Here is a 20,975-nt window from a genome sequence, read left to right on the forward strand (position 1 = left end):
CATCCCCAATAGGAGGTGTGCAGGAGGCAGCTGATCAATGCTTCTCTCTCATCGATGTTTCTAACTCTCTATCCCTCTCTCTTCCTCTCTGTAAAAAATCAATAAAATATATTTTAAAAAAAAAAGGTGACGTGAAAACGTGGGCTGGCTTTTCCATTTCAATTCCTGGTTTGAGCAAAACGTAATAATAATAATAACTATTGTTTAGTAAGTGCCTGTGACACGCAAACACCATTTTAAGCACTTTGCCTGGGGTTACGGGTGGAATTATACTATGTCCCCCCACATTCATGTGGAAGCCCCAACCCCCAGGACCTCAGAGTGTGCCCGTAGTTGGAGGAGGCCTTTAGAGAGGCAGGGAAGTTAAACGAGGCATCAGGGCGGGCCCTGACCCAATGGGACTGGTGTCCTTGTAAGAAAGGGTCAGGACACAGCCGTGCACAGAGGGAAGACCGGGCGAAGACACAGGGCGAAGACGCTGTCGACAGGCCAAGGAGAGGTCCCGGGAGAAACCAGCCCCCCAACAATCTGATCTCGGACTTCCAGCTCCAGAACCACGGACACCCGGAAGCGCCCGTCCGTGGTGCTGGGTGGCGGCAGCTGGAGGCAATCTCACCCACGAACGGACTTAACTTTGCAGAGACCCTCCTGGTGGGTTCTGTCACCTCGTTTTGCAGAGAAGACAGAGGCCCAGGAGAGCATGGGTTTGGGAGGGAGGGATTTGAACCCCGCAATCCAGTCCTCCCCTGTGGAAGGCCCCCCCGGGCCCCACACCTGGGGCCTCTGGTCAGGCCCACCACGCGCCCCGGGCACTCACCTGCCGGCTCTCGCTCCTCCAGACGCCATTGACGGTCTTGGTAGGGGCGATGGTCACCACGGGGGGCGTGCTGGGGACGCTGTGGCCCCCGGGGGGCACGATGATGGGGCCCATGGGCACGCGCTTGGGCGTGCTGGCAGGGGAGCTGTGATTGGTGGCTGGAGAGGACACGGGGGACGACTCACTGCTCAGTGAAGACCCTGCAAGAGAAGGACACAGAGCCTCAGCGGGGATTCAGCCAGCTCGGCGCTCGGCTCCTGCTTCCAGCCCCATCTCAGACCCAGATCTCATCTGAGAGCCACGAACAGTACCCAGACCCCCAGATTTTATCAACACCACAGCAAAGATTCAACCAGTGCCAGGCACCAGGCAGGCGAGGGCACAGCTGTCCCACCACGGGCACTGCGCACGCAGCCACCCAAAGCTTGGCCACGGGCTTGCATGAGCTTGGGCGGCTGTGCGCTCTGCTGGCCGGGGGTTAGAGCTGGCACCTGAAGGCTTCTCGTACGGATTCCGGGTGTCAGCCTTGCTCTGGGCGGATCTGGCATGAGGGCTGCTGCTGACAGTCCCCAGGAGCGGCCTGGGGATGCCCATCTCACATCTGGACTCAAGGGGCAAACGCTGACCCCCTCCAAGGGTGTACAGTGGGGCACCTTCTGCCTCTATGAGCCCCACTTGGGGCACCTGCAGCCGAGGCGGCGGCGGAAGCAGGTGTCAGCACCGACCTCCCCTTCCGGAAGGAGAAATCCCACCAGCTTCCAGGCATCCTCCCCGAATTGGTTCAGGACTTGTGTCGGTCCCACTACTGTATCTCGTCCCCACCACTGTATCTCCAGTGGCCACGCTCATGTTACCAAATAAAACCTCAGCGTAGAGGGAGGCCTACGGCTCACGGGCTCTCAGACGATCGCAGCTGCCAAAGCATCACCGAGATGAAGGAATTACCGTGGTTCACTCCCTTCTGACCCAGCGGCCCCGACCAGCCAGGCGCGGCCTCAGCGAAGTGACCAGGCGGCAGAGTGGCCTCAGAGAGGAGGCCCCACGGATAGACAGAGCTCGGCCCTGAGCAAGGTGCTCCCAGCCAGGCCTCTTCCGTGTGGCTCCTCCCTAGGATTGTGCGCAGCCTGCACAACGGTACGGGCAGCCCTATGGGGAGACACCCCGTCCAGCCAGACCTGCCCCCTCCCAGCCCACAGGCTGTGCCCCAAGAGCTGCCCAGCTCAGCCACCCTGGAACGATGCCAGGCCAGGAGCCCCCTCACTCCCAGCTCCCACCTGTCAGTGCCCGGCCAGATGGGCAGTGAGGACACATGTGGGGGATGCTGTCCCATTCTCCAGATGGACCAGGCAGCCACGGCCCACACCCGAAAATTTGGCAACCCCCAGTTGCCTGGGCCAACCCCCGGAACCGAGCACTGGGTTTAGATCCCAGCTCTGCCCCCCACCAGTGGGGGGAAGCACCCAGCCTCCTGGTCAGATGCCCTACCGCCAGGGGACGGCCAATAGGGCAGGACGGGAGAGGCCTGGCTTCCCACGGGGAGGCCTCCGAGGTTCTGAAACAAACTGGGGCTGACCCAGCGGCTCCCGGGGGCCGGTGGGCTGCCGTCCACTCTGACAGCCGATGGGGGGAAATCATGGTGGTAAGGTGGGGAGGGTACGGCACCCGACCCTCACCAGGTTTGTGCAACTCTGGGAAACAGCCTGCGTCTCCTCAGGCTCTGTTATCTGCCCAGGACCTGGCCTGGCATCCTGCTCCTGGGTCTGTACCCGGCACAACAGGGCTGGCGTCCACCAAAGTGGTGTCAGGATCGAGCAGGCACAGCGGCCAGGAAGCAGCCAGAGCCTCAGGCACTGAGTGAGTCACAGCAACACCACCGAGTGAAGATGAAAAATGAGAAACGCAGCTACAGGGTCTGAATGCACTTGTACCTGCTACACCCCCCCCCCCTCACACACACACCCTTGCAGAGAGGGGCAGGGCCTCACTGTTTCCAGCCCGTGGTTCACTCTGCAAATTTGTCTCACTGGACGCTTATGGTCTGTGCACTCTTCTGTAGGTATTCATCCTCCTGTATAATAAAAGCCTAATATGCAAATCGACCGAACGGCAGAAAGACCAGTGGGACGACCGGTTGCTATGATGTGCACCGACCACCAGGGGGCAGACGCTCAATGCAGGAGCTGCCCCCAGCCTGCAGGCCCCAGGCCAGCCAAGGCGGGTGCCAGCGAGGGGGTTCCCCGATCACCCCGCCAGTTGCCCCAGAGATTGACCCTGATTGCCGACCAGGCCCAGGGACCCTACCCGTGCATAAATTTCGTGCACTGGGCCTCTAGTATTTGGATAAAAAGCCCATTTTAAATTTTTTTGGGAAAAAAAAAACCACTGGGCAGGGATCTTGCTCTTTAAAAAAGGAATTTCCACGGGATCTCTACCATTCTCCTTTTTCTGGTTTGTGGCATCTTTATTGAGACATGACTCCCACACCAAAGAACTCCCCCATACCGTGTGTGTGGATTCAGTGGTTTTTAGTGTATTCACAACTGTGCATCCATTACCACAATCAATTCTAGAACGTTCTCTTCACCCCCAAAAGAAACTCGCTACCCACTGGCACTCTCCCCGCTCCCCCCAGATCTGCTCTCTGTCCCCATGGATTTACCTATTCTGGACATTTCATACGACACGCAGCCTTGTGTGCCGGCTTCTCTCACGCAGCGTGATGTCTTTATGGCTCACCCTGCTGCACCCTGTGTCAGGACTGCGTTCCTTTTCATGGCTGAATAATATTCCACTGCACGAAGGGACCCCGTTTTCTTGATCCACCATCACCAACGGACGGCTGGAGTGTCACCTTGTGAGCGGTGGTGATGTGACCACTGCTCATGAAGCCTCAGATACTTGGCTGCCCGAAGGACCTACTGTGCACCCAGCTTGCACGCTGGGCGACCCTGACTGAACTCTGCCTGTGAGTGGAGGGAGGGTGGCTATTCATGCTCTGGAGCCGAAAATGTCAAGAAATAAAACACACACACCAAGAGCCCCCACCCATCAAGGCAGAGGCTGCCGCTGCCCGGAGGCCCAGCGGGGGTCAAAGGCCAGGCAGACTGTTGTCCTGCAGGGCTTAGGGAGGATGAGACCAGACACCCAGAAGCCCCATCCTGCACCAGCTTCTGGGCCTCATGGAGGGAGGCGCCTGCGTTTCCCCTTGGGAGCGGGAAGCCCAGCGGGTTGTGGAACTGCCTGGGGAGACTCCGGGCCACCGGCCTCTGCCCCGCTCTCTTCCCTGCACACCACCTCCATCATTAGTCTCCGGATTAGCCTCCTTCCTAAGAATGAGGGAGCTGGGGGTTGGGGGCACCTGGGAGGCCATCCACAATTAGTGCCTAATCCCTCGGGGCCGGGCTGTCAGTAGCCAGCCGAGCACGCCATCGATCCCTGACCACGCACCCGCCAATTAGCGAGCGGCCACCCGACCCTGTTCTCGAGGCGGCGGCGGCAGCGGCAGGGCCGTGATCGCTGTAATTAACTGGAGGCATGCGGCAGGAGTCAGCGGACGCAGGCGGATTGGAGATGACAAGAGGCAGAGCGCTCCGTGTCACCTCTGTCGCCCGACTCCGAGGATTAGCGCCTCAGGCCGCCCGGGCACATGTAATTAACAGCTGAGACCCCAAAGATGCCACAAGGGGAGGGGAGGGAGGCCTGAAAATAAAACGGCAATACTGCAGCAGCCCTGTCAGCTCTCCTAGACGTGCACGGAACCAGCCACGCAAACAACTACTGAGCACCCACGGCGTGCCCTTAACCAGGATCTCCGTGTCACTAAGGACCGCCCTGGCCTGGGACGCGGCAGGTGCAGAGGGCAAGGACTGGTCGCAGTCACACCAAACGGCCCTTGTCCACCCCAGGCCTGACCCTGCACTGAGTCAGGCTGCCTAGCTTGGGGGCGTGACAGAGAGCAGAGAAGACGACGGGGACCACCTGACGCTTTCTCTAAAAAAGGACCATCGGGACAGCATCCTGAGAGGCACGGGGGCTGGCGGGCAGCCCCGCAGGGACCGCTCGGGAGCCAGCAGGATTTGCAAGTGAGCAACAGAGCAGCCTGACCTGAGACGCAGAGCCAGGGCGGGAGGGAGCGGGATCCTCTGTGCTCTGCGTACCTGCCCCTCCGCTCGCCCATTTCGTCGTCTGTTCTGGTCTCTGGGCCGACCTTCCGCAGTGAGAACTCTGTCAGGCCGTCCCGACCCTGGGGACATCGGGACTCTGGCTGCCACTGGTGGACCCTGGCTGTGAGCCCTCGGCCCGGTGCGGGCAGCGTCCCCCCGGGAGACAGCCTCCCACAAGCCCCCCTCTCTCCAGGCTGCTCCTTCGCCGTCCCCACCCCCACCCAGGAGGGAGGAACCCTGGCCGGGTGGACTCATGCCATTTGGCCCCGGAAAGGGGTCTGGTCGTCCCTCAGCCCTACCCCTTCACTTGTGAGGTCCCAAGGGGCTGTGGGACCCGGAGGCAGCTGCCACCCCGCAGGCAGTGGAGTGGGACGGAAACCGGACCGGACTGGCCCAGTGTTGGTTCTGCCTCCTTCCCCGGAAAGGTCCCCAAGGAAACGGGAACAGTGGACCCCGAATGAAAGTCCAGCCTGTGCCGGTGGGAAAGGGAGCGTGGGCTCAGGGAGATGAAGTCCCCGTCGGAAGCACAGGGTAGTGGGAATGGGGTGGGAGCCCTCGGGACTCACAGCAGGCCTGGCCCAGAGGGGACAGCCTGGCCCAGGACACCCCACACCTGCCACCTGGAGCTTCTCCACTGGGTGGGAGGGAGGGGAGGGGGACAGTCGGAGTCCCCACTCTACTCCATGGCCACCAGCACGCTCCTGCACCTGACTTATTGTCATGTGACCGTCACTAAACCCACATCAGCAAGGGTGAGATGCAGATCTTTATTACCTAATGCATTTCCAGGGGCCAACGACTTGCTGCTGAGCAGGACTGGGAAGCTCAGCAGGCTCCTGAACTGAGGGGCAATGCTGCTGTGTTAGGGTGCAGAAGAAGCCGAGAGGGGTACACCAAGGGAGGCAAGGGAAGAAGGGGCGAGGAGGCAGAGGGGCTTAGGGGGACAGGGAAAGTCACTGTTGCGTCATCACGGCCAGGGCAGGCCAACGCTCTTAATATCCAGAGCTGGTACCACCCACCAGCCCACTGCTCTGGCCGCCTCCCCCAGCTCCCCCTGCCTGCCCTCCTGTCCGGCCCGGTGCTCGGCTCCCAGGCACGCCTGCTGCCCCTTCCCAGGGCTGTTTTCCCCGGGTGCGCCCGCCTCCCTTGCCCACCTGCCTCCAGAATCCCAGCCCAGCAGACAGAGGAGAAGGGAGAGGCGCAGAGGGCACCCCTGCCGGAGCTCACACCTGTGCAGGGACAGATGGGGCTGAAGACACCCACAGGGAGATGCCACCTTGCCAAGCCCGCCAGCCGCACGGCTGACACACACACGCGAGCGGCGAGAGTGCCAGGCGGAATCTCTCCTCCCCATTTGCTTTGTGGCAGCAGCACAGGAGAGCCCGCCCCCCCCCCCCGCCCTCAGGCCGGCTGAGCGATGGGCACGCTGAGGCCGTCACAGCCCCCAACGCAAACAGCCTCCCTGGGACTCAGGGACCGGACCTTGGTTCCAGGCGGCTCCAGGGGCTCAATGGTAACCAGACCCGCCTGCAAAGCCAGGGACAAGACGAGGCAGGCAGCCAACAGACACTGGGGAAGGGAGCTGGCCTGGGACCCAGTGTTCGGGGCTCTGGACCTGAACGAGAGCTAGAAATTCAAGTCCAGCTGCCACCATCGCCGCCCCTGTCAACCTCCGTACGTCTAACCCAAAGCCAGCCGCGGTCGCTTGGTCCTTCCTCTCACCGGCGACAACAATGGTGCCTGTGCTCCGTGCAGATGCCAGCAGGTGAGGCCGCTCGCCCACCCCACAGGCTCAGGGCAGCAATGTCACGCGCCCGGCACGGACGCGTTCTGCTGCCAGAAGCCATGGGACTTGGACGGGCCCACATGGCTTCAGAGCCCACCCTTGCTCGCTCCACCTCGCCCAGCACCCGCCACAAAGAAGGCCCCTGGGCCACAGCGGCCTGAGGAGAGCCCACCCCCACAGCCGAGCCCCAGGCACTCTCCATGGGCCGAGGAACCGTGTGCTGTGACCACCAGCCTCTGCAAGACGTGCAGGGACAGGAGTGGATGGGTTAGGATTGGCCTGATGTGTCCCCGGATGTGCACAGGCCCCGGGTGTCTCAAGCACCTTCCCCCAGTGGCCGAGGACGGCAGGCCCTCTGCTGTGCGGCCCCCCCCTCTCAGCAGCCCGCGCTGCAGCCCCACGGGAGGTGCCGCAGCGGCGCGGAGGCGAGCAGATTGCCACACACAGCTTGTGAAAGCCGCCCTGTCACGCTCCGGATGGCGGGGACACAGGCTACCAGACTCGCCCTCTGTGGGGTGCAGAGGGGAAGGGTCAGGCTGAGGAGGCTCCTAGGGCAGGGCGAGCAGCTATCAGACCCCAGCCAGGGCCAGGCAGGTCCAAAGGGTGAACAAAGTGTCTCGCACCCTCACTCAGCGGTTCAGCAAGCACCCCCAAGCCCACGAGATGGTTGGGGACACCCAACATGCCCTGCAAGCCCTGGAGGAGGCTGAGAGGGGTCACGACCGGTGACAGGGGTCTTGGGACTCCTCGCCTGGGACTCATTCCAAGGCCCAAACTGGGGCTTCAGACACCTATGGGGGTGGAGGGGGGCGTGGTTTCTGTCCAGAAGAGGTTCTGGTAGGGGGACTGGCAAGGGGGGAGGCCAGCCCAAGGCTGGAACTGGCCTAGCAGCTTCCGAGGAGGAGGCAAGGCCGAGTGGCCCCCGGAGACCCGCTTTGGTGGGCAGGGTACTGAGGGACGGGCTCCAGGAGCTGATGACCCTCCTGGAGGCACTCCCTTCCCAGAACCCTCCCAGGGAGAGCCCTCAAGTCCCCGGCTGGGCTTCTGGAGGGGGCGGGGGGCAAAGGAGATGGTGGTGGCATTAGCGGTGGGTGTGGGGGTGGCGGCAGAGGTCGGGGTAGAGAGGAACTGACGGCATTGGTGGCCCTCATTCACGGCACCCAGCTGCTATGCCTGGCGCTAGCGTGTTCCTGCTGAGTCATCGAAATCTATGAGGTGGAGATGTTATCCTCATCCTGAGAAGACAGAAGCGCACAGAGGTAAGGTGACAGGGCCAGGGTCACACAGGCAGGACGTGAACCAGAAAGCCCCGGGGCGGTCAAGGGTCAGGCGGTCCAGGCGTAGCAGGCATCCGGCCCCTAGGGATGGACGCAGGCCACAGGGGACTGATCAGGCCGGTTTTGCTGCAATGAGAAGAATGCGCATTTGGGAGTCTCAGGAAAGACAAAGTTCCCCACTGAGGGCCGGCTCTCCGAAGCCTTTCTCCGGCCTTCCTTTCTCCGGGTCGAGCAGACAGAGCACAGATTACTGCCTCTGAACCGGATTTTTAAACCGCACCCTCGGGACGCGCGAGGAAAGGCGTCACTAGCCGGAGAAGCGGAGGGGACAGCTTGGTCCGTGGCTCAAAATAAGATGACACTTCCACAGCGGAGGAGGGGTGTGGAGAGGGTCAAAGGTGAACCGGATGCGCTCCAGGCTGGGACAGGCACTTGGGCAGCCTGTGGCCGACAAAGCCAAAGCCAGTCAGCTTTCCACGGGGCCTGCGGGGGTGGGGGCGGGCCAGGGCCTGTGCAGGTCTGGAAGCGGCTCTCGCTCCAGCACCTCTGCCTGAGGGGATGGTGCTGCTGGGAGTCGACCATGGGGTCCTGAGCCAACTCAGCCCCCAGATGCTGAGATGCCAGCACTTCCGGGAATATGAGGACCCTTCACCCCACTGTCCAGGCCGCCTCCCCCCCCCCCCTCCGCCCCGCCCCCTGAGACAAGAGGCCTGGCCTGGCGGGAGAAACAGCAGGTGGCAGTGTCCTGGGGCAGCATGCAGGCAGTGCTCAATGAACATCACTGCTGTGACTGAGGAGGGGAGAGCCCTGGACGGTGCCCCTTCCCGCGCCCGGGAACAGGGGTGTGTGCCACCCAGCCCAGGGCGTTCGGTCACGGGAAGGATGAAGCCCTGCACTGCGACGCTGCACCACGGAGGGGCTGGAGGCAGCGCATGGCTGTGCCCCCACAGAGGTAACACCCAGTAGAGCACCCCCATGCGGAGCGGCGGCCAGCGGGTCCCGGGGCTCTTTTAGGGGTGATGGAAATGTGCTGGGACGAGTGGTGATGGTTACAGAACTCTGAATGCACTAAAAATCACGAGCTCTACCCCTCTAAAGGGTGACGTTTATCTTAAAAAATTAACAAGTCTAACCCCTCGCCCATTGCCAAGCCTGTCAAAAATCCGGTTAGGGAGGAGAGGCAGAGCAGGGGAGCTGGGACACGCTGCGCCCTGCACCCCCGTGCCTCGCTGCCCCCTCTCTTCCCCCACACCCTCCGGGGAGGCACGGACTACTGAGCGCTCCCTGAACCACTGCAGGGGGGCAAAGGGGCCTCCTTCCCTACTGAGATCCCCGCCCAGGCCTGTGGTCCTCACCCAGCTCCCCAGACACCGGGAAAGCCAGCCACAACCGCCGCAGCAAGGGGCACAGCGGCGGGACCTCCGCTTACGACCTGACCTCTCTGGCCTCAGCTTGTCCAGCTGCACCATGGACCAACTTGGGCCGCCAGCCCATTCTGCAGACGGAGACGGCAAGGTCAGAGCAAGGGTGACGCAGCGAGAAAAATGGGAGCAGGCGTGGGGTGTGGCCCAGACGAGGTACCACAGGGTAACTAAGCATCTCGCTTCTTTAAATCCAGGCCCCGACCAGGGCTGACCAGATGGAGAAGCGCAAACTGAGCTCACTGCCGTGGCTTCGAGCACGCACACTTTGCTCGTGGCTGCCACAACCAGGCACAAGGTGACGAGGTCCGGGCACACACACACAGCAAAACTTGAGGACCAGAGCATCCTAGGGTCCAAATACTGCTCCAGGGCCCACAGATGCTGGGCCCCACCCAAACGTCAGCTTTCTCAGCAGCCCCGGGGGAGTAACCTCAGTAAGCCAGTGGCAGACACCACGCTTTGACAATGGTAAGAGCTCAGGCCAGCGTGGGTCAGCCTTCTGCTCCCTCTCTGACACTTCCCAGGGCGTCACTCAAAACACCCTGGCTGTGGCCACGGAGCCTGACCCCCGTCAGCAGCACACTTTGTTCCCAGCCAGCGAGGCCCAGCAGCCTCTGGCACAGCGGCTGCCTCCTGGGCCACCACGCACACCAGACGCTGGGCCAGCCTGGGGCCTTGGCGAGGAGCCAAAGCGCCATTGAGGCAGCTCCTGCTCCCTGCCCCCGGCCTCCACGTGGGCCCACATCTGCAGGCCTCTCCACCACCGGCCCTGGCAAGGAGGGACGTGTGCCCTTCCATTGCCATATCCTCTGCAGATGTGGGGTGTCACTCTAGGACTCGAGCCCAGCGGGCCGGGAGCGGACACAGCTGCTTGCTGCAGCCCTGACACTCGGGGTGACTCAGCCCAGGCGGGACCAGCATCCTCCCACATGCTGCTTTGAAAGCCACGCCAGCCGTTTCTTTGTCTTCTGGAACGCTCTTAAGAGAAGACAGCCAAAGCAGGGAGCTGCTGGGCAAATTCTGCCCCAGGGGCTTCTCGCTGGCTGCGAGGAGACCCCGAGCCTCAATCCTAGCTCCGTGCGCGGCTCCCCGGGCGCCCTGTAGCCTGCCCGGCTGTCTGGTCTGGGGCCTCAGCGGGTGCAGGCAGAGAGTTCAGCTCGCTGCCTCCTCTGGGCACCTGCTCTTCAGCTGGGTGGTGCATGGTGACCCCAGGCAGCCAGGCCGCTTGACACTGATGCTGTCACGGCCTGCAGCCTGTCGCTCAGAAGTGGCCGTGGAGTCCCCAGGCCGGCGTGGAGGGTGAGGGGGGGGTGTGCGTGCGGCGACGTGGACGGTCTGCTGGCAGCTACTCTGCCCAAGTGGACGGAGCAGCCCTCAGCAAGTGGACATGAAAGCTGGCCCCAGGTCCTCCCTCCTGGGCCAGCGCCACCCTGCCCATCAAGTCTAAGCTCCTTCCCCTCACACTTCCTCCTCCATCCCCAATCCCGGCAGTACAAGGGGCTGGGAGGAGACGAGATCTCAGAATTGGGAGAACCCCCAGCAAACCCAGGCCAGGGCAAATGTCTGTTCCACAGAGCCGAGGCCACAGAGCCCATAAGCAGAGCTCCTCCCTGCACACGTGTTTCCTGGGCGCCCCCGAGGGCCCTGGAACCCAGATGCCAAGGCTTGGGCCTTTGGGGCGAGGCAGGCGACAGGCAGAGGCGCCCAGAGTAGCCACTTTCTCTGCCCCAGATGTGGGCCCCCCTCCTCCTAGCAGGAAGTCCAGAGGGTGTCTGAGAGGCCTGCCCCAGAATCCGCATGGGCCCAGGTCTCCTGGCAGCTCGGTGGGAACCGCCCCCACCCCCGCTCGTCGAACCAGCTGCCCTTGACCAGAACTAACGCGGGCAAGCAGGACGCTCATCCTGAGGAGGGCCCGAAGCCAGAGGCACAGACAGCCTCAGGGTTCAAACAAGAAGAGTGAGGCTCAGAGAGGGTCAGCGTTTGCCAAGGTCACACGGCACGTCACTGCCCAAAAGACACCGGGAGTTAGGGCTCTGGGACCCCTAGGCGACACCAACCCTGTCCATGCCCCCAGCATCCCTGCTTCAGTGAGCTGGGAGCTGCCCCAGAAACCCTGTTCCAGGGTCCTTCAGGTTTGCAGAGCCTGCTCCCTGACACCCTGGAAGTGGGAATCAGAGCCTGGAGCCACATGGCTCTCCAGGGAACAGGTGACCTGGGGAGTGGGCTCCCAGGGGCTCCAGGGAGGCGGGTCAGGGCTCAGCACTCCCCTGAGGCCACTCGGGGCTCCGGTGGCCCAGCAGGTCCACCTTCCCCAGCCGGGTGCACATCCCACCGCTGACACCCCCACGGTGGCTCCTGGAGCCAAGGAAGGACAGAGGCAGGGACAGAGCGAAAGCAGAAGCCAAGCAGAGGTGCCCATGGCTGGGTGGCTCGCTGGCCGGGCAGGGGTCCGGGAGGCCTGCAGCTCATTGTGCTGCTCCCAGCAGACAGAACCAGCACAAGGAAACCAAGAGTGGCCCGGAGCCCTGGCTCCCGCTCGTGGGACCAGCTGCTTCCCGGGCGGCCCCTGGAGCGGAGCGGTCTGGCAGGAAGGCATGGGGCTCCTCGCCCTCCCTCTTACCTCTGGGCTCCTCTGCCTGCTTGGCGAGCTTGCGCAGCGCAGCGGCAAAGCTGGAAGACGGCGCGGCCTGGGCCGACAGCGCACTGCTGGTGGCGGGGCTGCCGCTGGGCACCAGGGCGCCATTGAGCGGCGAGGGGGTGAGGGGGTTGACGGTGGCGGTGGTCCTGGTCGCGGTGGAAAGCATTCCTAGTGAAGGGGACTTGGGCTCATGGCTCATGCCTGAAACAGGAAGAGAAGAACCAGAGGTCACCCAGAGAGCAGGAGGCCAGCACCAGAGCGGGGCCCGGGGCTCAGGGGTCTGGCCAGCAGGCGGCATGGCATGCAGGGAGCAGGAGCAGCCTGGGTGGCCCCAGAGGATAGGCAGGCAAAGCAGACAGAGCCAGCGCTGCAGAGAGAATGGGCCGCGAGTCCAGCCAGTGGCCCCGAGGGTCCAGGGACACCCCCACCCTCCTGGATCCATAATTACAGAACAAGGTATGCGCCCGGGGACCCCAATGGCTCGACCTGCACAATCCTACAACCTCCCCAGTGCTCCACTGGGCAGGCCTGGGAGAATGTGACAGCATCAGAAATCATCCCTGACCAGGCCTGGGGGAGGGAGACTGAGGCAAGGGGCGGGGCCAGCCCAACTAGCAGTGATAATGAAGACAAGCAGGCCAGCAGCTCACGGTTCACCTTCCTGCCAGGCCTCTGGCACAGCTGGGGAGGCTGGCACTGTTGCCGTCCCCATTTTAGAAAAATGGAAACAGAGGCTCAGACAGTGCAGACCCAGTATCTGACTGAGCATGGGGACCCCAAAGAGGCAGGCCCCCAAGACCAGCGCACCCACTTCCCCTGAACACACATCCCAGAGAGCCAGGCCGTGCTGGTGACATCGGTCCCCTGCTGGGCAGGGACAAAATCTTGGGGGCACGGGCCGGGTGCACGGAGGTGGCGGGTGGCCTGGAGGCCTTCTCTGCCGCCACCACGCCCTCCTGAGTGCCAAAGCCACCCAGGGATCCTGAATGGTCTCCAGCTGAGGAGGTGCCTCTGAGAACAGCCCGTGGAGGATGGGCCGCGTCAGCGGTGGAGGGAGAAGCGGGGGGCAGAACGCAGTGTCCGGACCCCGCCGAGCTCCCTCAGCAGGTGCAGACCCTGCCGGAGAAGCTCAAGATTCGGAACGGCAGGTCTAACCGGCATCGGCGGGGAAACCCCCTCCCCACAGGGGGCCAGGGTCAGGCCACGCTGGCCAAGGAGCTGCCGCCCACCAGGGTGACCTCAAACGCCACGCGGGAGGACTTGGCCACCTAATCACAGCCCGGCCTTTCCAGGCCCATTCAAGTGTCAGCAAGGAGGCGGAGCCTCCCCCTGCCCTGCACGCCCCATCCATCAGGCCCAGCTCCGTCTTGGGCGGGAGAGGACGCCGTAAATAAGTTCTCCGTGAACATTTCCTGACGCTAGGGCCACCTGCCCAGGCCCAGGCCCTGCTCCCTCACTGCGGTGCGATTCCAGGGGAGTAAATCAGGGCTGGCGGCCTCGGAGCTGGCAGGGGCAACAGGTCATGCGCAGGAAGGAGCAAATTACCTTACAACCCCAGACAGAGGCCTGGGAAGGCCGCGGGGCCGTCCGGGGAGGGGGTCCTTGGAGCCATGGGCGTGGGGGTGGGGCAAGCACCAGCACAGAACATCCAAGAACACAACAGGGCAGGAGCGTGGGAGCAAGGCCCACCCCAGGCGGTGACCCCCCACCCAGGCCCACCTCACCTCTGCAGGGTTCTGTGTCAAGTCTACACGGGTCTGATTGGAACCATGCGGCCGGCTGAGCACAGCCCACCTACTTCCCCTGAACATACGCCCCAGCCCTGGGTCCCAGAGAGCCCGGCCATGCTGGAGCCATCAGGCCCTGCTGGGCAGGAAAAATATCTCGGGGGGGCGGGGGCCGGGTGCATGGCGGTGGCAGCGGGGTGGGGGAAGCAGCTGACGCATAAAAGACAATATTGAGGCAGGCGCAAGCTCGAGGGAACACCATTCTTTCGGGTGAGGGCTTGTACCTCGGGAACAAAGGACCCCCTCAAGAGCCCCTGCGCCCACAGCCAGCAGGCTGGCCTCCCAGCTGCCGGCGGGTCACGTGGGCGGCAGTGCCCACGGCAGCAGCCCCGGAGCGGCCCGGGCACCGACCCGCGGCTGACCCCTGGAGTCCTCCTCTTTCTGGAAGGGCGGGGGTGGGGTGGGGAGAGGGAGCCACACGTCCAGTCACCTCGAACCCAAGCAGAGAAACCCCAGAACCAGGGTCCCTGGCCCTAGCGGCCTGATGGCCAGAAAGCACAGGTTCTGACAAGAGTCCCTTCTCAGCCGGCCCGGCGCCCAGCCAGCCGCTCCAGGACCAGGGAGCACAGGGACAACGTGCTCCGGAAGCTCGGCCCCAAGGCTGCCTTCGGCGCCTCCCCTCCCCATGGCCGGCAGGGACAGAGGATGGGAGGTGCGGCCAAGGCCACGAGTCAGCAGAAAGCAGGGGCCTGGAGGTAAGGGCTCGGCACTGACTCAGCGGCCAGGCGCCGGGGGCTCTAACCTGGCCCTGCAGCCCTTAGGCAAGTCCCTTCACCTCTCTGAGCCTCAATCCCCTGGTCTGTAAAGTGGAGATAAGGAGAAAGTCCACCTCATTGAGGTTAGTCCCGGAGGGATTCCAGGAGCGAATTTACGTGCTGGGCTTCAGAGCAGGGCAGGCACACACCAGAGATCACTTGTTATTATACAGCCCATCCGCCAACTGGGGCAAAAACCCTGCTCCTAGGTCCGGGCGGGTGAGGGGTCTGGCCAAGGCCACACAGGTCAGGCTCAGCAAACCAGGACAGAGGCTGCCTACTGCCCCACCGGGGGCTTCGAGGGGGAGAGGCGAGGCGGTGTCAGAAGCCTACGCACTGCTTGGGGTGGGGGGGGGGTACCCCAACGCTGCCCCTCCTCCTGCTGCTGGGGCAGAGGGCCAGGTCCATGACCCTGAGCGGGCAGCAGCGGCAGCTGGTGAAGGCTGACACCCAGGACACCAGGGACTAGAGCTCTTGTCCTGCTGCCCACAGGGGACACCAAGGATGTGTCCCCACGCACAAGAGCTGATGTGGGCAGTCCACAAGTCCTCAGGGTCCTGCTCAGCACCCACCCTCAATGCATGCATCAACCGGGGGGTTGTCTACAGATGCTAAGTGGCGTAAGATGGAGGCCTGCCTCTCTGGGGCCCCAGGCAGGGCTTTGATGAGTTCACCAGGTCTTGACAAGGAGCTCAGAGGAAGGGTCAGTACAAGGGCCGCCTGGCAGATGAGGTGTGTGAGGAGGGACCCCAGGGCTCCCTCACCCAGGGGGCACCTGAGCAATCCTCAGAGGTCACCCAGGTCCTCGGGTCCCCTCTCAGGAGAGCCCGGGAGAGGCCGCAGCGGCAGAGCCACCACTTACCATCCCTCCCTGTGCCCACTCCTCACGGCCTCAGGCATCGCCCAGAGGCCAGCAGCGGGCACGCGGGGAAATTAAAGCCAGGAGCTGTTTGAACACTGGTTAAGGCCATGCAGACGGTTCAAGGCCACACAGTTAAGCAGCACAAATAGGACTTGAACCCCGTTTCCTGGGCTCAGACACAGCGTTCTAACCACTCATGACACCACCTGCCCAGTCTGAGACCTAACCGTGACGTCCGACCAAAGGCGTAAACACGCACAGTGAGCTAAAATATTTTTTACCACAGTAGCTCGCCTGATAGTGTCGCTTTCTGAGGTTTCAGTGACCTCCGATCACTTGAGCTGAGGGCGGTCAGCTGCCGTGCTGTGAGGATGCTCAAGCAGCCTGCTGAGAATCCGTGTTTCAGAGAGCCATGCCCTCCCGTCAATAGCTGTGCAAGGTGCCATCCTGGCAGCTGCTCCCCCAGCCCCTGTCAAGCCTCCAGATGAGACAAAAGCCCAGGCAACAGCTCGATGACAGCCTCATTGCAGACTGAGCCAGAACCGCCAGCCGAGCTGCTCCCGAGTCCCTGACTGTTTTTTAAGTTTGGGAGAGTTTGTTATGCAGCATCAGTGAGTGTCACTGCCTACTTGTCTCATCAAGACCCACCCTCTCAATCTGTCCTTATCTCCCTTCTTTCTTGAAGCCCAAGAAGTTCAACCACCTGATTGTCTAACCATTATGCTGTGTATCTGAAGCTAAAATAAAATAATATTGAATATCAGCTGTAATGGAAAAAGAAGTTCAACCATCGGCAAAGAATTACTATGTGCCTTTACCCACCCCACAGAGTCCTGTCTGATGCCATCAATCACCTCTCCCCGCCCCCCATCCTTAGAGATGTGGCCACCTCTTTAAATCCCAGATACCCTAAGACAAAGGTGTCTTTGTGCCCATTCTACAGATGGGGAAGGGCAGGCTTGGATCCAAGGGCTAATGTGATCAGCAGCAGACCAGGTTACTCAAACACAGCACCCACATCCCACTTCCGAGGCCAGGGCCCAGACCCAGACCCAGTCTGGGGCTGAGAGCGGGCGGGCGCTGCCCTGCTGGGAGCCCACACCGCATGTACCCTGCCACACCAACAGGGAGGAGGAGCTGGGGAGCGAGGGTGGGCAGTTTAACTGTTGCACCTCCCAATGACCAGTCCCAGAGGCCAGGGGAGCAGGTGTGAGGTCACTGCCCAGTGGCCGTGTGACAGGCTGGCCAGCTGGCAACCCGGGTGAACATGCTGCGACTGCCAGCTGCCAGTGCTGGGCAGGATGGCACAGAGGTCCTGGATGGGCAGGTGGTACCACAGGGCAAATCCCAGGCCAGACCCCAAAATGTCACATGTCCCTTATGGCCGGTGGTGGGTGTCTTCAGTTGGCAGCAAGAGGAGCAAATCTCTTTTTTGTCCTTTTTAAACTCTCTGTGTCCTAGTATTTCTGCAGTGAACCAGCTTTTCAAAAAACGGGGGCCCTCAAAGAGATGGAGACTCGCCTGCATGAAGTTGGCACAGCCAACAGGAGCATGGGGGGGGGGGGTGTCCCCGACTAGGGCCGCCAGCCAGCCAGGTGCAGAAGCCAAGGGAACTGGGGTGTCCCTGCTGGAACGGAACCCAAACCCAAATCCTCACCTACAGCCCCCCTCGATGGCCTGGTCTGCCTCTCCTTCCTTTCCTGGGTCAGCCACCACCTGAATGTCATCATCGAGTTCCCGCTGGCATCCAGACAGGGACACCCCTCCTCCCCGCACTGAGCCTGCCCTCCCCATCTTCAGACAAAGCCTGGCACCTGCTCCCCAAACCCGGCTAGTGGCCTGTGTCCCCATGTATAGCCCCCTGGGGCTCCTGGGGGGGTCCCCCATAGCCAGCGTCCCTGCCATGGTGTCAGCCATGGGCTCCAAGAGCTAGGAGCCAGGAAAGCTGCTCTGCTGATGTCAGGTCACTTAAAATAGAATTCCAAATGAGCAGCTTCATTAGGCATCTAAAATTAGCATTCCTCCTCGGCATGTGCGCCTCAGCGGGGGTCCGGGGGACACCGCAGCCGGATGGCAGCTCCCTCACACCTCGGACAGAAAGACCAGGCCAAACTGGGGGGGCCCAGGGACCCTGGGTCACCCTGGACCTGCTGTGGACTGACAGGGCTCTGAGAACCTCCCACTCCTTCCTTAGTACAGGCCGGGGGGTCACTCGGGGCTGCTTGCTGCTCTTCCCCCCCCAGGTCCTGCCCAGAAAGGTGGACCTGGGCCTCCTACACACAGCTGTTCTCTGGCTGAGGCCAGGCACTGTGACTGTGGAGGCCCGGGGTGGGTGGAGGGGAGCCTGGGGGCGGCCCCTGCACCCTCAGGAAGCCCTGGGGCGCCTATTCCCCCTGCCCTCATTAGAGAGGTATTTATTAACTTCTGCCGCTTCTGGCCATTGACTGAATTCTTGTCTACATTATCAGCTCATGTAAATTCATTATCCTAACAGCTGGGAATGAGCTCTGTTGCGTGAAGGCCAATGATGGATGAGGGCTGGGGGCTGGGGGCGCCCGGGGAGGCAGGGCCGCTCCTCTCTGCCTTGTACAAGCTCTCCCGACACATCGGACTCCGCGGGAGCAGGAGCTGGTTTCCCTGGCCTCCCGGCCTTCTCATTTGCATCACAGGCTGGTGTCTCTAGACAGGGCCTCCTGCCCCCTCAGCTGTCCCCTCTCCGGAGGAGAAAGAGCCAGCACAGCCAGACCCCCGGAGGCAAAACCCAACAGCTCCTGGGCCCCTTCAAGCCGCCAGGACCCCTGCAACCGCTCTGGGCCCCCCGGATTTTTCTAGGGCCCGCCCAACAGAGCCCAAAGCCCACGAATACTTTCGCCGGAGGCCGAGGGCAGGCAGAGAGGAAAGCCCCCGGGCTCACAGCACCCACAGGCGACCAGGCCGCCACTCCACGGAAGGCGAGGGTCTGGAGAGGCAGGATGGCCGGCCCAGTCTTGGAACCCGGGGGGGCCTTGGCCTCTTCTGCTCCCTCTAACAAACTGCCGTGTCTTTAATCAATACTTGTTCCTCTCCTCTGCCTGCGTTTTTAACATGACCAGAAGCGGCACAGAGCTTTAAAAAAAAAAAAAAAGGGTAAAAAAGAAAGGAAGATCCAAGTGTGAGGGGCGGGCCTGCTGGAACACCCAGGGCGTTCTCCCGGATCCCACCTTGCTCCGTGTTCTCCGGCGCAGACCCCGTGGGGTGCGCGCTGTGCAAAGGCTCCCGACGGCGGGGGTTTAAAGCGCGGAGGCGGCCCCACCCCCTCCACCACTGAACACGGCCCGGCTCCTGCTCCCTCCGCCGCGCCACCGCGGAGGAGCCTTATTAATCAGCACTCAGCCGCCCTCTCCCCCTCCCTCCCGGCCTCCCGTGGACCCCATAATTACCACTTCCTTTCATCCCTGCTCTTCCCGGCTCCAGACCTCAGGCCTGCTCCCTCCATGCTCTGTAATTACAAGCTAATAGCTGAGATGAATTTTCTGCTGGCTCCCGGTTCAAGCACCAATCCGCCCCTGCCCCTGACGGCTCCCCCTGGGGTAATTACACCCCGCGAGGCTGGGCCCAGCGGGGCTTCACTTTCGGGCCGGTGCGCAATCTGGACTTGCATTCTCTAATCACCCCTCTTGGTAATTTTTCATTACCGCAGAAAGAAATGTTTGTGAACAAATAAAGGGCGTCCCCCCCTGGCTTGGGGCCCCTGTGCCCCCACCTAAAGGGGGATGCTTCGGCAGCCTTAACAAGGCCGGGTCACCCGGTACGGAGACCCAGGCAGGAGGCGGTGCAGTGCCACGTGATCTCAGGAGCATGAGTGGCTTCATAATAAATTCATTATTATATTTGCCTTGGGGTGTTCTGCGCTCACTCGCACGAAACAATTTTTCTTGGGGGTGGGGGAGGAGGCTGGGAGAGTGGGGAAGGTCCTCTCGCTCCCGGATGCACAGGGGTGGCCTGCTGAGGCCTTAATGTCCTTTTTCTACTAAGGACACCCCCTCAGGTTGTAGGCTTCTAAGGGGATTGGGGCCTTTCACTTGCCCTGAGTCCCTGAACTGGAATTACTCCCCAAGGCTAATGCCCTGAGTAGCTGGCAGGCTGAGCCAAGGCCCTCGGTGGCTGCTAGAGCAGGAGAAGGCCCAGCAGATGGCCTGGATCCTGACCTGGAACCAGAGAACATAAGAGGGGAAGGAGGAAGAGGAAAGAAAGGAGGGGGGGCGGGCAGGGGGAGGGGAGAAGCCGAGGGGGAGAAGAGGGAGGGGGAGAAAGGAGGGAGGTGGAGAGACAACAGGGAGGGAGGCCAGTCTGTGTGTCTGCATGGGACCCTGGCCCAGGAGTGAAATGAATAACAAGGCCGTTCATTTTACAACAAGGTTGCCATCCTCCCTGTGGTGCAGACCTGTCACTCAGCAGCATTTATTAAGTCACTACAGAATGCTGAAGGCAGGAGCTCATGAGCAGACAGTGTCTGCCAGACCCTAATCAATGAGAATGGGAGCCCACCCCCAGGAGCAAGTCCACCCCCGCAGAGCTGGCACCACAGGGTGAGCTGTTTGCAAAGCTAATTCCGGGGTCACCAGGGAACCGTGAGTGGGTTTGGCCCAGGCCCCAGGATGCCCCCACAGCTGCAACAAATAGGGGTTGATGGGGGCAACATTTGAGCTTTCAGGAGAGACCCCTAGGGTGTCACTCAATGCGAGTGTACCACGTGGGAGGGGGGAGAAGGAGAGGGGCGGGCAGAGGAGGGAAGGGCAGGGGAGGGAGGGGCAGATCCACAGGGCTCAGGACCCAGGCTGCTTCACGGTGGGAGGTGTCCTGGGTAGGAGCCACAAAGTGGCGGCAAGGACAGTGATGGGCACAGGGTTGGCGCCCAGGGCAGCCTGCTGACAGAGGCCTCCAAGGACAGTCTAGGGGTTGAGGTTCAAGGCCACAGATGACTGGGAGTCCCGGAGGTTCCGGTGGAGGCGAAGACGGAAGTCAGGCAACAGATGGCAGCGACATTTGACAGATTATTCTAAGCTGTTGCGTCTGGAGAAGCCTGGGCAGGACAGATGAAGGGCTCAGAGCAGCTCGGGGGTGGCAGGGCCATCCTGGGAGGGGTGGGAAGAGGCAGAAACCAGCAGCCTCGGGGACTGGAAGGGGGACTGGAAGGGCCTGAAGCCTCGAGGAAGAGAACAATAAAGATAAGAAAAGGCTGTGAGACCAGGTCATTGTTGCAGCCCAGCATCCTGAACCCCCCGGGGGGGCCATTCCCTGGGAGCCATTCCCTAACAACAGTTGCTCATTCTAGAACACTTTGCCCCGAGCATCAGCTACCCTCCATAATAACGCCATGAACAGACCCTACCAGACAGGAGGTCAGGCAAGCTACCCAGAGTCACACTGCTGAACCCAGAGAGCCAAGCACGGATCCAGTTGGCCCGATTCCCACCGTCCATCACC

General features: G+C 62.1%; 1 protein-coding gene across 1 annotated transcript in view; it reads right to left on the reverse strand.

Annotated features, from left to right (window-relative positions):
• Window positions 1-18,974, reverse strand: part of GSE1 (Gse1 coiled-coil protein) — a 42,789-nt gene extending 23,815 nt beyond the window's left edge. The window contains exons 1-3 of the mRNA XM_054710395.1: window positions 18,929-18,974; window positions 12,088-12,306; window positions 818-1,017 (exon numbers count right to left, since the gene is read on the reverse strand). Coding sequence (XP_054566370.1) covers window positions 818-1,017; window positions 12,088-12,306; window positions 18,929-18,941 — 432 coding nt within the window. The 5' untranslated portion in view covers window positions 18,942-18,974. The remainder of the gene's footprint in view (window positions 1-817; window positions 1,018-12,087; window positions 12,307-18,928) is intronic.
• Window positions 18,975-20,975: the final 2,001 nt, after the last annotated feature.

Source organism: Eptesicus fuscus, chromosome 21, assembly GCF_027574615.1.
Source record: "Eptesicus fuscus isolate TK198812 chromosome 21, DD_ASM_mEF_20220401, whole genome shotgun sequence".
In the NCBI taxonomy this organism is placed as follows: domain Eukaryota; kingdom Metazoa; phylum Chordata; class Mammalia; order Chiroptera; family Vespertilionidae; genus Eptesicus; species Eptesicus fuscus.